Raw genomic sequence first — 16,278 nt, 5'->3', positions numbered from 1 at the left:
GTTCTTCATATCAAGTGGCCAGAGTATTGGAGCTTCAATTTCGGCATTGGTCCTTCCAATGAATATTCAGAGTTTATTTCCTTTAGGATTGACTGGCTTGATCTCCTTGTTGTTGAAGAGACTCTCAAGCATCTTCTCCAACACCACAGTTTGAAAGCATCAAATCTTCAGTGCTCATCGTTCTTTATGGTCCAACTTTCACATCTGTGCATTACTACTAGAAAAAACATAGCTTTGTCTATACAGACCTTTGTCAGCAAAGTGATGTCTCTGCTTTTTAATATGCTGTCTGGGTTTGTCATAGTTTTTCTTCCAAGGAGCAAGTGTCTTTTAATTTCATGGCTGCAGCCACCATCTGCAATGATTTTGATGAAAAGGACATCTTTTTTTGGTGTTAGTTCTAGAAAGTCTTGTAGGTCTTCATAGAACCATTCAGCTTCACCCTTCAGCATTAGTGGTTGGGGCATAGACTTGGATTACTGTGATGTAGAATGGTTTGCCTGGGAAACAAACCAAGAGCATTTGGTCATTTTTGAGATTGCAACCAAGTACTGTATTTCAGACTCTTTTGTTGATTATGAAGGCTACTGCATGTCTTCTAAGAGATTCTTGACCACAGTAGTAGATATAATGGTCATTTGAATTAAATTCACCTATTCCCATCCATTTTAGTTCACTGATTTCTAAAATGTCGATGTTCACTCTTGCCATCTCCTGTTTGACCACTTCCAATTTATCTTGATTCATGAACCTAACATTCCAGGTTCCTATGCAATACTGTTCTTTACAGCATCAGACTTTACTTTTACCACCAGACACATCCACAACTGGGTGTTGCTTCCACTTTAGTTCAGCCTCGTTATTCCTTCTGGAGATATTTTCCCACTCTTCTCCAGTAGCATGTTGGAAACCTACTGACCTGAGGGGTTCATCTTTCAGTGTCATATATTTTTGCCTTTTCATACTGTTCATTGGGTTCTCAACACAAAAATGCTGAAGTGATGTGCTTGCCTCATTAAATCTTTTATTAATCACTCATATATTAAAATCTCCCCAAAGCATCCATACACTCTGTAATTCTTAAAGCCCCACAGTTTCACAAAAAGCCCTGCAGGGAGATAATCACCTTTATTTATTTATTTTTAATTTAAATTTATTTTAATTGGAGGCTAATTACTTTATAATATTGTATTGGTTTTGCCATACATCAACATGAATCCGCCACGGGTGTACACATGTTCCCCATCCTGAACCCCTCTCCCACCTCCCTCCCCGTATCATCCCTCTGGGTCATCCCAGTGCACCAGCACCAATCATCCTGTATCCTGCACCAAACCTGGACTGGCGATTCATTTCTTATATGATATTATACATGTTTCAATGTCATTCTCCCAAATCATCCCACCCTCTCCCTCTCCCACAGAGTCCAAAAGACTGTTCTATACATCTGTGTCTCTTTTCCTGTCTCGCATACAGGGTTATTGTTACCACCTTTCTAAATTCCATATATGTGCATTAGTATACTGTATTGGTGTTTCTCTTTCTGGCTTACTTCACTCTGTATAATAGGCTCCGGTTTCATCCACCTCATTAAAACTGACTCAAATGTATGTATTCTTTTTAATGGCTGAGTAATACTCCATTGTGTATGTGTACCACAGCTTTCTTATCCATTCATCTGCTGATGGACATCTAGGTTGCTTCCATGTCCTGGCTATTATAAACAGTGCTGCGATGAACATTGGGGTACACGTGTCTCTTTCAATTCTGATTTCCTCAGAGTGTATTTCCAGCAGTGTGATTTCTGGGTCATATGCAATTCTATTTCCAGTTTTTTAAGGAATCTCCACATTGTTCTCCATAGTGGCTGTACTAGTTTGCATTCCCACCAACAGTGTAAGAGTGTTCCCTTTTCTCCACACCCTCTCCACCATTTACTGCTTGTAGACTTTTGGATCTCAGCCATTCTGACTGGCATGCAATGGTACCTCATAGTGGCTTTGATTTGCATTTCTCTGATAATGAGTGATGTTGAGCATCTTTTCATGTGTTTGTTAGCCATCTGTATGTCTTCTTTGGAGAAATGTCTATTTAGTTCTTTGGCCCATTTTTTGATTGGTTCACTTATTTTTCTGGAATTGAGCTGTAGGAGTTGCTTGTATATTTTTGAGATTAGTTGTTTGTCCATTGCTTCATTTGCTATTATTTTCTCCCATTCTGAAAGCTGTTTTTTCACCTTGCTTATAGTTTCCTTTGTTGTGCCGAAGCTTTTAATTTTAATTAAGTCACATTTGTTTATTTTTGCTTTTATTTCCAATATTCTGGGAGGTGGGTCATAGATGATCCTGCTGTTATATATCAGAGAGTGTTTTGCCTATGTTCTCCTCTAGGAGTTTTATAGTTTCTGGCCTTACGTTTAGATCTTTAATCCATTTTGAGATAATCACCTTTAAAAAGTTAACTTTATTTCCCATAGCAAAATTCCATCAGTAAGACACAACCTGTGTTTCCCTATAGAATCATCTCCAGTGCTAAATCTTCATATTGTTCTCAGAATTGTGTGTTATCAGTGGATAAGATTGTGGCATCTGGCAAAATTTTGAGTCTAGAAATCTATCTGGATAAGTTATTAAATCACATATATACAAACCAAAAGAACAAACAACAAAACCTGGTTTCTGATTAAAGTATCTGTTGAAAATACCTGTTGTTAAAAATATTCTCTACTGAGGGGGGAAATATTAACCCTTTCATTCATTTTTTAAAATCAATCAAATTAAAAGCAATTAAACTTAGCTACTGGATTAAAAGAACATGTGAGAATATTCTGATGTACATACTTGAGGTATGATTGACATTTTCTTCCTTAAATCATGAAGTCCAATTTCGGTTGTCAAGATCTTATCAATCCAAACTCTACCTTCAGGCTCTGACAATCTAAAGAGGGCAGCAATGAAAGAACTTTTTCCAGCTCCTGTTCTTCCCATGATGCCAACCTGTGAAGAGATTCAGGAGGGATTAAGAACTAACAATATGCAACAAACCTGGGAGAAACCCTGGTGGTTGAAGATAAATTTTAAAAGCTCTATATTGAATATAGTCTATACATTTTTCAACCATGGCACTATTGACATTTTTGTTTAAATACTTCATTGTTATGGGGTGGGAGGCTGTCCTGTGTATTGTAGGGTATTTAGTAGTAGTCATGGACTCTACCCACTAGAGGCCAGAAGCACACCTAAACTGTCAACCAAAAATGTCAGACGTTGACAAATGTCTTCGGGTTGAGATTCCCTGGCCCAAAGAAGAATTAAAAATAACAGAATCAATCTACTAGCAACAAAAAATCAGAAGTTGCCTAAGTGTTCCATAAGAAATAAATCTTTAGTTTTTATTTCTACTATCTGCATATTTTGAACCTTGAGAATTTTATGGATAATTTCATAGAGATATCAACAAATCAAATCAGAACTGTTACATATAAATAAGTATACATTTTCCCAGAGTTCTATTATTTAAAAGGGCTTATTCTCTGGGCTTCCCAGGTAGCGCTGGTGGTAAAGAACCTGCTTGCCAATGCAGGAGACGTCAACGATGTAGGTTCAATCCTTAGGTTGGAAAAATTCCCTGGAGTAGGAAATGGCAACCCACTCCAGTATTCTTGCCTGGAGAATCCCATGGACAGAGGAGAATGGCAGGCTAAAGTCCATAGGGTCGCAAAGAGTCAGACACGACTGAGCGACTGAGCACACATACATTCTCTGGTAGAGAAACAAATCACTCAAGGTATTAAATGCCTTGGTTATGGTCTGTCTTGAAAGGAATCATTTTAAAATTGCAAAATACTCATCTCAGTGTCTTAAGAGAGAGTAGCCAGTAGGCAAAACACATATTTTATCAACAACAAAATCAACAACAACACAAACAACATTTGCTATTTATATAGAACCTTTCATCTGAACAGTTCAAAAGGCATTTTACAAAATTAATACTTATAGTTAAGCCTTGGAAAGATATATGTCAAGTATCAGTCTGGTAATTTAAAACCAAGGCATAAAGAAATTAGTGCATTAAAAATAAGATCAAACAATCACAATAATGCAGGTAAAATGCTGGTTAGGAATGAAACTGTATTATAAAAGTTGGCTTTTCACTGTGTGCTATAAATATGCATGCAGAGCACAATATAAAGTAGCCTAGACATGGGAGCAAACTAAATGTCCATTAACAGAGGAATCGATAAAGAAGATGTGATACATATATAAAGGGAATACTGCTACTGCTGCTAAGTCGCTTCAGTCGTGTCCGACTCTGTGTGACCCCATAGACGGCAGCCCACCAGGCTCCCCCATCCCTGGGATTCTCCAGGGAAGAACACTGGGGTGGGTTGCCATTTCCTTCTCCAAAGGGAATACTACTCAGCCATAAAAAGTCATGAAATGTTACCATTTGCAGCAACATGGATGGACCAAGAGATTATAGTAAGTGAAGTAAATCAGACAAAGGCAAAGAAAATATCACGTTATCACTTACATGTGGAATCTTAAAAAAAATGATACAAATGAACTTATTTACAAAACAGAAACAGACTCACAGACATAGAAAACAAATTTATGGTTACCAAAGGGGAAAGTGGTGGGGGAATAAATTAGGAATTTTGGAGTAACATATACACACTACTTCTCCCGCCTGGAGAATCCCCATGGACAGAGGAGCCTGGCAGGCTACAGACCATGGGGTCTCAGTGTCAGACACAACTGAACGGCTAAGCATAGCACAGCACATACACATTACCATATATAAAATAAAAAAGGTCCTACCCTATACCTTCCCTGGTGGTTCAGATGGTAAAGCATCTGCCTACAATGTGGGAGACCTGGATTCAATCCCTGGGTCAAGAAGATCCCCTGGAGAAGGAAGTGGCAATCCACTCCAGTACCCTTGCCTGGAAAAATCCCATGGATGGAGGAGCCTGGTGGGCTACAGTTCATGGGGTCACAAAGAGTAGGACATGACTAAGCAACTTCACTTCACCATATAGCACAAGGAACTATACTCAGTATTTTGTAATAACCTATATGTAAAAAGAATCTATACATCTGAATCCCTTTGCTATACACCTGAAAGTAATACAACATTATAAATCAACTATACTTCAATAAAAATAAATAAAAGCATATATGCAGAAACTGGTTTTTTTATAGCAATGAGTTTGCATAACTGCAGATTCCCTAGTAAGAGCTTCTCAAAAGATGATTTCCTCTCTGTTTAGGAATTTGGAATTGATGATGGGCATAAAAAATGCTTTCAATCATTTGTAAATTAATTCAGTTAGTAAATTTTTAAAATTCACAGCTTTAAACAGAGAAGAATTAAATCTTTCTGAGCACTGATTACATTCTGGGAACCTTACATATTTTCTCATTTGAATATCTTCAAAGTTCCAAAGCTTAATCTGTAAGATCAACAATGGCACTTCAAAAAGGAATTTATCTTTACAGAGATTACATGTAAGAAAAGTAGCTTTAGTTGATTTATCTTTGTAGCCAATTTTCTATCTTAATTTATTTAACACTGATGGGTCATTTTCTGCATGTAGGCAGGTTCTTCTGCATACATGAGTAGCTCATATGTTCTGTGTACAGGCTGATCTGAGCAACATGGTAGGTTCAGTTCCAGACCACCACAATAAAATGAGTATTGCAATAAAACAAATCATACTTTTTTAGTTTCCCCATCTATATAAAAGTTCAGTTCAGTTCAGTTCAGTCGCTCAGTCGTGGTATGCTATACTACAGTCTGTCATGTGAGCAATAGTGTTACATCTTAAAAAAAGAGTATTAGTATCTTAATTTAAAAAAAAAAAACTTTATTGTTTAAAAATGCTAACTATCAACTGAGCCTCTGGCAAATTATAGCAGTAACATCAAAGATAATTGATCACAGATCACAACAAATTTAGTAATAAGTTTGAAATAGTGTGAGAATTACCAAAATGTGACCCAAAGACATGAAGTTAGCAAATTCTGTAGGGAAAATGGTACTGATCCACATGTTTGAGGCAGGGTTGCCACAAATGTTCAATTTGCAAAAAATGCAGTATCAGTAAAGCACAAGAAAACCAGGTATCCCTGTATTTCTGGGTGTTCTCATATGTGAATCAAAACACATCAGGACATAGGTGAGAACTGTGTTGTAAGAATGTTTGTGAGCAGGACTATGAACTATAAACTCCAAAAAGGAGAGTAAGAAAAAGGCAACTCAAAGAAAATCTGACCCAGGCTATTTCTACCATTCGGTTTTCAAAGCTATGTTTGGAAGTCTTTCCCAGGTCACCAAAGGGTTTTGCTAAGTGCCTGTGGGGAATGTCACCAATATCAGTAATTTTACATTCCTAAATCCAAAGGTACTTGGAAACAGTCTTACCTCAGCTTTACAACTGCTCCTTTTTGTTTTTCCAACCAGGCCAAGGTTGGTCTCTGACAACCACACCAACTTGTTGACATCCACCCCTGGATCTATCTCCATACTGATACATTGAACTCCACATGATTAACATCAAATGCCCCCACAAAACAGCCACTTCTTCTGACTTTCCTACTTTAATCTCATTACTTCTTTACCAGGCTCAACTGTCCACTTTTTTTCCAGCTTTCCCTGATTCCAGCATGGTACCAAGGCCTACAGATTCTATACCTGCAGTGTTTCATGACTCAATCCCTTATTTTAATGACCATAATCATTATGTGATAACAGGCTGTGTTAGCTTTTAAAAAACCAAACAAATCTTTTTATTAATCATAATCAGTGCAAATAAATCTAGAAAGTAAATAAATACTAGTCATCACCCCTGCACACCAATAAATCCATTCCTAAGATATTGATGTATTTTCTTTCTGGATGTGTGTGTATCTATGTGTGTGTATGTTGAAGACAAAAACTCATTTAAACAAAAAGAGATATGAACATATTGCAATTTGTTTTCATTTAATATTCACTAAAATATTTATTTTAATGACTATATAATACTATAGTATGTGATAATTTATTTAATAAATCCCCTATTGGTGGATATTTAGGCAGTCTCTAATATTTTGCTATTATAAATAACTGTGTGTTAAATATCCTTGAAGCCAAATCTTTGCAAACAACTGTCATTATTTTCTTAAGTTCTCATATGTGGAATTGCCAAGAAACAGGTATGAACATTTTTAAAGTAGACTCTTAAGTACTGCCAAACTACCTCCAGAAATATGATAGCAATTTCTACTCTCAGCTATTTCCCTGCACATTCACAAACCCATGTGTTATAACTTAGTTTTAATTTACATCAGTTTGATTTCAAAAAGTGGAATCCCAGGACATCTTCCTAGAGGCACAAGAGTTTCTGCCTCCCTGACTCTCACGTCTGCCCACTCTGGTGCACGTGCTCTCACTTCTCAGATTAACCTCACAAAGGCCAGTTCTGTGCCCATCACTCCACCCCAGGATATCTGACCTCTCCATCCTTCACGTCCATGAGTCAGTTTCCTTGGGGTCACTAGGTAGTTGTGGAGTTGAACATGAAAGTGTGTTATATATCTGATAGTTCACTTAACTGAATACTAGGTGCCTAGGTCTTCATTCGGAGAAGGCAATGGCACCCCACTCCAGCACTCTTGCCTGGAAAATCCCACTGATGGAGGAGCCTGGTGGGCCACAGTCCATGGGGTCGCTAAGAGTCGGACAAGACTCAGCGGCTTCACTTCACTTTTCACTTTCATGCATTGGAGAAGGAAATGGCAACCCACTCCAGTGTTCTTGCCTGGAGAATCCCAGGGACAGGGGAGCCTCATGGGCTGCCCGTCTATGGGGTCGCACAGAATCGGACATGACTGAAGTGACTTAGCAGCAGCAGCAGGTCTTCATTTATAGAATCAGAGCATCGTGTTTTGCTTATGCTAGTCCCACTTCCTGGAATGACTTTCACATACATTTCCACCTGCTAAAATTCTAACCACAAGTCACTAAAGCCTCTCCTACCTATGTAATTCCTTGGAAATTCTTCATTTCTCCCCTCATGGGGGCTTGTTTCAACCCTAACAGATGTTATACCATATTTTAATAAACTTCCATAAAAGTTCTTACAAAGTTAATACAGCCTTTTTCTTTTATTCTTCAACTGGACTGTGTGTGTTGACAGTAGGATCCGCATTGGATTTGCCTTTGTATTATTTGTGTTACCTATGGTGTCCTGTGCAAAACAGGCTTCTGTAGGGAGCTGAGGTTTTTTAACTCAGGCTGGAGAAATGGATGAAAGATCTATTACTATATTGTTTAGAAATGTGATAAGCTGGACAGAGAAACAGGCACAACAGATGGATTCTATAGCCATAAATACAATTGCAAATGGCTAAGCTTCTCATTTTCATGAGATAGACAGTTTGTAAGTAAACAAAGTATAAGTGGTTATGGTCATTTTACACCTTATGAAAATGACAGCTATCTTTGTCCAAGCATGTACTGCATGCTAATCTCCATGCTGGGTGTTTCATGTATCTTATGTTGTTTAAGTTGTACAACTACCTTAGAGATTAGGTCCTGTCGCCTCCATTTTGCAAAAGAGAAGGTCAAGGCTTAGTTAGATTAACTAATCTGCCTGAAATAATAAAGTTTTTAAGTGCCAGGATGGGACTCATTCCATATATGTCAGGTTCTTTTCCATTCTGCTGATGGCCTCTTTATCACCTGGTTGGCTTGACTCCCTATTATGTCCCTCTGGCTAACTAGAACAGAGAAAGTGGGGAGAGGTGTAGCTACAGTTAAAGGAACAGACCTAACATGGAGACCCTATGGCCAAAGAGTTTAAGCAAGATGTGGACACGGAAGAGTATAAAGTAGTGTGTGGGACAAGAAGGACAAAAATCTCTGAACACAGAGCAGAACTGAGATCAGGTGGGCAGGCTGTCAGCAGGAAAAACCAGCACCTACAGGTGGGCTGGGGAAGAACCCTGCAGCTAAGTGGGACATAAGGTTCCCCAGGAAACAAGCCAAACAGACTTCTGGCACTGCTTGGGGCAGCAAGGCTCATTTTTTATCCCATTAGGTCATGAAAGAGCTACACATACACTGCTGTGTGGGACTGTCTCTGATTCTAGGTCCAGGTAGGACTGAGCCTGTGGGAAATCTCTCCAGTCTTTGCAGGAGGCTGGTGTGGAGAAGGCTGGAGCAGGATGAAAACTGCCTGTGATGAAGATAGACTCACTGAAAAGATGCAAAGAAATGCAATGGAATCACACAGTCTTAGATTATAATGTAAAGGCATGATTTGCAGAATATAAATATGAATCTGTAGGGTGGTAGGTGATACAGAACTTTCTAGAGTCTCATGCTCAGACACAAGAGGGGTTTGGGTGATTCATGAGCTCAATTTCAAACTGTCAAAGAATGTTTCATGGAAATCATGGGTTATGAGTCATCAAACACTGTCTATGGGAGAGAAAGCTCTTTAGTAGGAGGTCTTACTCAAATTTGATGCTGAGTCAAGAAGTCTGGATGAGAACGGGTTTCTTCATCTCTAAGAAGCTCCAGGAGATGGAGGTGCTGTTGACCCTGGCACCACAGTCTGGGTCATGAGGAATTAGAAAGCGAGTAGAGAAAGTGGGACAATTTGAGAGTGGGGGAAGGGTTGCTGAGGAAATAAACAAGGAGAAAATGTAGGAAAACAGCATATTTGCACATTATATCAAGGTCTAGTAAGCATCTATAAGATGTATTATCCAAGTAATAACTCTGAGCAAGAAAAAATATAACAAACCAACATCAATCTACCTGTAGAGCTGAAAAATGCTTTAAAATAGCCTAGGACTCTAAAATGATCAAATAAACCATCAAATCATCTAAATGAAAAACTCAACCCATGTTCAATATCTACGTAGGAAGCCTAAGGTGCTATTTACCTCATTTTTTGCTTGCTATTTCTTCTATAAATTAGAAACCAGCATAATACCTATTAATTTTTCCCATTTACCCTAACTTCCAGGAATTGGGACAGCAGAGGAAATGAAGGAGAGAATAAAGCACCATTTCTGCTGGTCTGGTTCACTCCCAGCAACCTCAGTCAATCAAATCCAACATAAAAGGGTATCCAGGAGTGACAGGGCCTGGGTCAAGTGAGCAGGAGAGGAAACCTGAGGATGTACACAGGTCATGTGAAAATTACTTCATGAACATGCTGCCTAGTTATAATCTTTAAACACAGAAATGAAACTAATGGTGATACTGTGAGTGGACCATGACACAAATCAAAAGTCAAGTAACTGAAGTTATTGATTCAGTCTCCAGATTAAATCATCCCTTAAACATTTTAGAAGCTCAGACAGTCCTATGATTTGAGAATTTTAAGGTAGAAGAATACAAATATGTTATGTCCCTAAGATATAGATAATTCATATTTGATGTCTTTGGGGGAAATTTAAGACAGGAGCAAATTGACAGAATTATGTTTACGATAGGAAATCTGATGGACATACTTAACTGCTAGTAAGCAAACATCACCTATGGTGATTTTAAGGACAGGATTGCATCATGAGGTACAGTTACTATTTTCCCAACCTACACTGAAACTGGAAATACTAAGGAGCAAGCTTTTGCCATGTAACTAACTGAAGCTGCTCTCTGGACTGTAGCCCGCTAGGTTCCTCTCCGCATGGGGATTTTCCTGGCAAGAATACTGAAGTAGGTTGCCATGTCCTCCTCCAGGCCCTGAATATCATTTGGGCATTAAATTTAATATTCTTTCATGTCACAAGGGCTTCCCAGGTGGCGCTAGTGGTAGAGAATCCACCTGCCAATGCAAGTAGAGGTAAGAGACCTCTGTTCAATCCCTGGGTTGGGAAGACGCCCTGGAGAAGGAAATGGCAACCCATTCTACTATTTTTGCCTGGAAAATCCAATCACCAGAGGAGCCTGGAGGGCTGCAGTCCACAGCGTCACACAGAGTCACAAGGGTATCATTCACTAAATATGGCTATGGTCCACTAGGTGGGTCTGAGGTAGACCCACCTAGTGGGTTTTAAACAGCAGTTCCTAAAGTATTTAACACATCTAGGAAACTGGTTACTTACAATGAGTTGCCTTGTGTGTATGTTTTGGTTACTGGTTACACTTATCCATGTATTATTCACTCAACCTTGCAGCCAGCAGTCCCTCAGCACTCTGTGTGCCCTGCAGAACACTTTCTGGGGAACAGAGCTAAAAATAAGATGCTCCCTGATCTTTAGAAGCCTTAGGGTATTCTGAGATATAGACTCAAAATTACAAACATGTGAAGATGCTCTCTTCTATTTTAATTGTGGTAAAACACATATAACATACACTTTGCCAATTTAACTATATTTAAATTGACAGTTTAGTCTTAAGTTTTCATATTGTCATGCAACAAACCTCCAGAATATTTTTTGCCTTTTATTCTTTGTGTTGTAGAACTTAAATTCTATACTCATTAAACAATAACTCCCTACTTTCCATTCCCCTGTCCTTGGTGACCATCATTCTACTTTCTGTCTTTAAGAATTTGACTACTCTAGGAACACCATAAAAGTGGAATTATATAGTATTTTTTCTTTTGTGTCTGGCATATTTCATTTAATATGATGTACTCAAGGTTTATCCATGGGTCAGAAATTCCTTCTTTTTTAAGGCTGAATAATATTACATTGTAAGGATCAGGGAGAATCTTCTTTTTAGCTCTGTTACCTAGAAAATGGCATTCTGCAGGGCACATAGAGGGTGCTGAGGGGCTGCTGGCTGGGAGAGTGAGTGAGTAACATTTTATTTATCTATTCATCTGTTGAAGGATACTTATAAGCACACATGTACGATAAATGCTGTCTTAAGGGTATACAACATTAGGAGGAATTGGGAAGCAGACACATTAGAATTAACTCAGAAAATAAGGAGGCTTTAACTAGAAGATGACAGAGGGGAAGGGTCTCTGAAGGAGAGAGGGCCGTGTGTGCACACTGGAAGCAGGGAGGGTGCAGTACTTTAGGAGAATCTACACACAACCAGAGTGTTGGGGAGTGTGAACATGAGGACTTGAGGCTGGAGAGGTAGGTGGGGAAGAGATGCCTACTGCCTTGTCTGTTCTGGATTAGTCTGTTTTTCAAGACTCTGCCCTGGTCCCCAGCTGAGGGCCTCAAGCTGCATGGGAAAGGGACACAACTTGCAGACATGGGTGCTGACAGGACCAGGTCACAAACCTTTCCGCCATCTTCCACCTGGAATCTTCCCTGCTACTTTCAGTTTGCTTTCATCAACTCTGAGTGAGTCTCCGGATTCTGCCTCCATGGAGGGCTCTGGTTTTTCACCCCTGACTGAATCATGATTCTGGACTCTTCTCTACTGGCTCTGAGCTGGCCACACAATCCATGCTAGAATGGATCTAGGACTGCCCTATGGTTCCAACAGCAGCTTGCCCAGTCCAGTAAGGATCAGATCTGTGCTTCAGAAATAAGCAGTCTGTGGGGGCAGGGCAGGAGGATGACAGTCGAGTGTGGGTTAATGGAGGACAAGTCTATGGGAAGGGTCAAAGGACAGAGGAGGAGGCCATAACTGAAGAGCATCAGAGGAAGAAAAGATTTCAGAAATACAAAGAAGAATGGATGGGGAAAAAGGAGATATTGGAGAGTTAGAGACAGTGAGTCAAGACTGACTTCTCAGAATCCACGTGAATAATCAGGTGTCAATATAGTGTTCTGGGTCAGGCTAAATTATAGTTCAGGAGCTCAGGACCCACCAACCACCATGAGGGAGTTCACAACACAGGGAAAGAAATACTGGGATCCCCATCCCCTGGTCAGTTTTCAAGAGAGATTTACCTGTGATGTCACTGATCTAATCTGCACCCATGAAGAACAAAGAGTCCCCCCAACACACACAAGAAAGTCAACAGCAGATGTGGCACTAAATCTTCAGCTGAATTTTAAACAGGCAAATGGCTTAAACAAACCTTTTCTCCTGGTTTAATGTCTGTTGTCAGATCCTTCAATACCAGAGGCCCATCTGAGCTGTACTTGAAGTTCACATCGCTCAAGGCAATCATTCCATTGTTGGGCCAGTCTGGTGGTGGACGAAACTCGAGTTCCCAGGGTGCTTCTTGCTCAAGCTCTGTATATTCTATCACCCTTTCTACTGAAATCATCTGAAACATATATGACATCATGTTGGTTAGGAGCAGAGGGCTTTATTTATGGATGTTCAGAGACTGTAAATAAGGTGTTCTGTTTTTATATCTTTATATCTGCTTTTTATACGGTTAAGAATATTCTAGGTCTTAGCATCTGCGAAGGACTGAAGTAGGAGTGTGATGACTCCTTTGATGATTTGCAAACTTATTAATCATCCTGTAACAGTTTCACTTAGGGCTGCTTCCTTCAGTATTATACTAAAACTAAAAGAATTAGATAAATGAATGCAAATATTTTATTTATTCACTTTACACATCTGAATAAAAAGAATTTTGTCAAAGAAAAGAATACTTATGAACACTAATCAGTGGTTATAAAAGGGCCACGTGTTACAGAGGAGTAGAACTCGATGGTCATCAAACCTCATTTTAATAATTTCTCACTTTCTACTCTATTAGAAGAGAGAAATGCAAATATTGCATTTTTATTGTTTTTCTCTCTTTGGGACAATATGCAATACTCAAAGGAGAATATAATTTAAATACTGACCAAGGCCTCCTAAACAAAAATAACTTGACATCGTTGATAGCACATTCAGAAAGGTGGCTTATTCTACCAAAAAGGAGGGATACCAGTACATTCAGGTGTTTAATACAAACAAGAATAAATGCTAAAATGAGGCGGGGACAAATATCTATCAATTAAACAAAGAACTACAAAATATTGAATTCTTCATTTACCAATAATGAGGAATTGCCAGTTAAGAAACCATAATAAACAACCTCCCCCCAAACTGGTTTATATTCTCTCCAAGATTATAGAACCTCCCTCCTACAGAGACATTTATTACATTTGAAGACAGTTGGTGATGAATAAAAACCTGCTGACGTGGCACACATAAGACTGAGTAAAAGATATATTTTTTTACATTAGCTTTAAACAGATGGAGGATGATATAAAAAACTCTGTGAGCTAGATGTAAAAACAAGTTTTAATATTTTACATAAGAATTCCTTTTACACTTTTTAATGGCAAGAAGTAGTACAAGGTTAAGAATGTTAAGATAAACATCACCATATGCTCAACTTCAACACTTAGCCTGATGCACCATGGGAACACCACCATGACGTTGAGGGCATAGGACAGTATCAGGCCAACCTGCCCAAAACTCAAAGCTAAATGAGGAAGAAGAGGGGGGGAAAAAGTCAGTCCTGTTTTTGACCTTGAGGCCAGTTCCTTCTATCACTTTATTAAGATAACTCCTTTATAATATTTAAATCATTAACATATAATGACAATATTACTTATGCTTTTACTATCATTTGATTGAGTCCACAATACAATTAAAACCTCCCTCCCAAAAAATTAAAACCATTATGAATTCAGAAAGACTATTAAATGAACTTAATCTCAACAATGTCAATATACAGTAGACAATGAGGAATAATGTTATTATTAAGACTTTTGTCATTGTGGTTTCAAGAACAATCAAGCAATTTCACTTTCTATGTCCAACACAGCCATAGTTGGAAACCATGAAAAACAAGGCAATGGTTTCTAAAAGCCAGTGCTTTTAAAACTAAAATACCATTCTCATTGTTCCATATTAAATACTGTGATTCAATATTACTCTTATAGAATATTTAGGGCTGGTAAATTCATGCCATATACCCCAAGACCTGCTCATCTGGTACCCACACAGCGATGAGGATGGTATCCTTTGCTACAGAGAATCTTTCTCATCCCAGTGCACCAAGCACCTACAACCAAGAGACCACAGTAGCCCTAAAGCCAAAGTCTAAAGTCCTAAGTTGGACAAAAATCTTTGTGGCAAATTTGGTTCTCTCCATCCAACTACTAAACACTACCAGGAAAGTTTCTAAGGTCAGCTTGCTATCGCTGAGTAGACATCAACTCATTCAAACAAAGAGAAAAGAATAAAAGGTCCCATCAAGACCCAAATAACCCCTCTACACAGGCCACACTGTGGAATCACATGCTGCAAATGCTTTAATACAACTCATTAGAATCAAACTGTACTTGTTAGACAAGGTGGCAACAGTTTAATATAATAACTGTAAATACAGCTATAAATTTTAATCACACCATAAATAGTTATTTACACCCATACTTACTTTGTACAAGAAGCAGGGACCCAAAGTCAACAAGGCAAATGAAGATAAAATAGATGATATCCAGACGCAAAGAGAACCATCGGGTTATAGTCAAAAGCAAGAACCAGGCCTCTGGATTTGTGAACCATAATAAGCATAATGAATAAATTAGAAAAACCATGTTAACGGCTTTGAACAAGAACATTTTTCTCAGTTGAGCTACAAAAGATATTTGCACAAAGTAGGATGGCAAAGCTATACACCCAAGGAACATGAAGGTTCCAAAAAGCTGTTTTGATACCAGATAACATGGGACACAGAAGAATCAAGCCAGGGACTATGTGGAACTATATTCAATAGTTTGTAATAATTTATGATGGAAAATTATCTGAAAAAGTACACATATAAAACTGAATCATTTTGCTGTACATCTGAAACTAACATACTACTGTTTATCAACTGTACTTCAATAAGAAAAAAATTCAACTCACAGGTTATAAACAGTAATATGATCACAATGGAGAAAATGGAAAAATGGTCAAATTGGTGCATTTCCTACAGTGCTAGGCCTCGATGTGAGGCTCATCCTCTCTCAGGGCCAACTGTTTCCAGCTTTGTGACAGCAGAGAGCACAGCTCACATGCTGTTTTCAGCACCTCCACCTTACTACAGGGCCCTGCACAGTGTTTATTCTTAGGAGCCAGCGTCTATACAACCATGAGCTAACTGGATCTGCATGTGACTTTCAAAATGCCATTTTATCTTTAAGATACAATAAAGACTGGAGAGATGGGCCAGGACTTTACAGATCTAGAGGGAATTCTGAAATTTCTACCTAGGGAAAAATATTACCAATACTCGGAATAATATAAACCAAGTGAGTTAAAAATCTGTTAATTAGGTAATGATTTACCTCAACCAAATCTGCTGCCCTGCATGCCCTGAAAAGAGAGTTGACAAACTATAGCCTGTGGGCCAAGAATGGCCATCACCTG

The 16,278-nt window shown here is 38.7% G+C and overlaps 1 protein-coding gene across 1 annotated transcript in view; it reads right to left on the bottom strand.

Annotated features, from left to right (window-relative positions):
- The window catches only part of LOC147361871 (ATP-binding cassette sub-family C member 4-like), a 448,560-nt gene that overhangs the window by 63,566 nt on the left and 368,716 nt on the right, over positions 1–16,278 (bottom strand). The window contains exons 32-35 of the mRNA XM_086328628.1: positions 15,305–15,415; positions 14,244–14,344; positions 12,992–13,183; positions 2,841–2,996 (exon numbers count right to left, since the gene is read on the bottom strand). Coding sequence (XP_086184754.1) covers positions 2,841–2,996; positions 12,992–13,183; positions 14,244–14,344; positions 15,305–15,415 — 560 coding nt within the window. The remainder of the gene's footprint in view (positions 1–2,840; positions 2,997–12,991; positions 13,184–14,243; positions 14,345–15,304; positions 15,416–16,278) is intronic.

Source organism: Bos grunniens, chromosome 12 (genome assembly GCF_055505025.1).
Source record: "Bos grunniens cultivar Pamir isolate PY7600 chromosome 12, Bosgru_T2T1.0, whole genome shotgun sequence".
NCBI classification, from domain to species: domain Eukaryota; kingdom Metazoa; phylum Chordata; class Mammalia; order Artiodactyla; family Bovidae; genus Bos; species Bos grunniens.
This window is presented reverse-complemented; position numbering and strand designations above follow the sequence as displayed.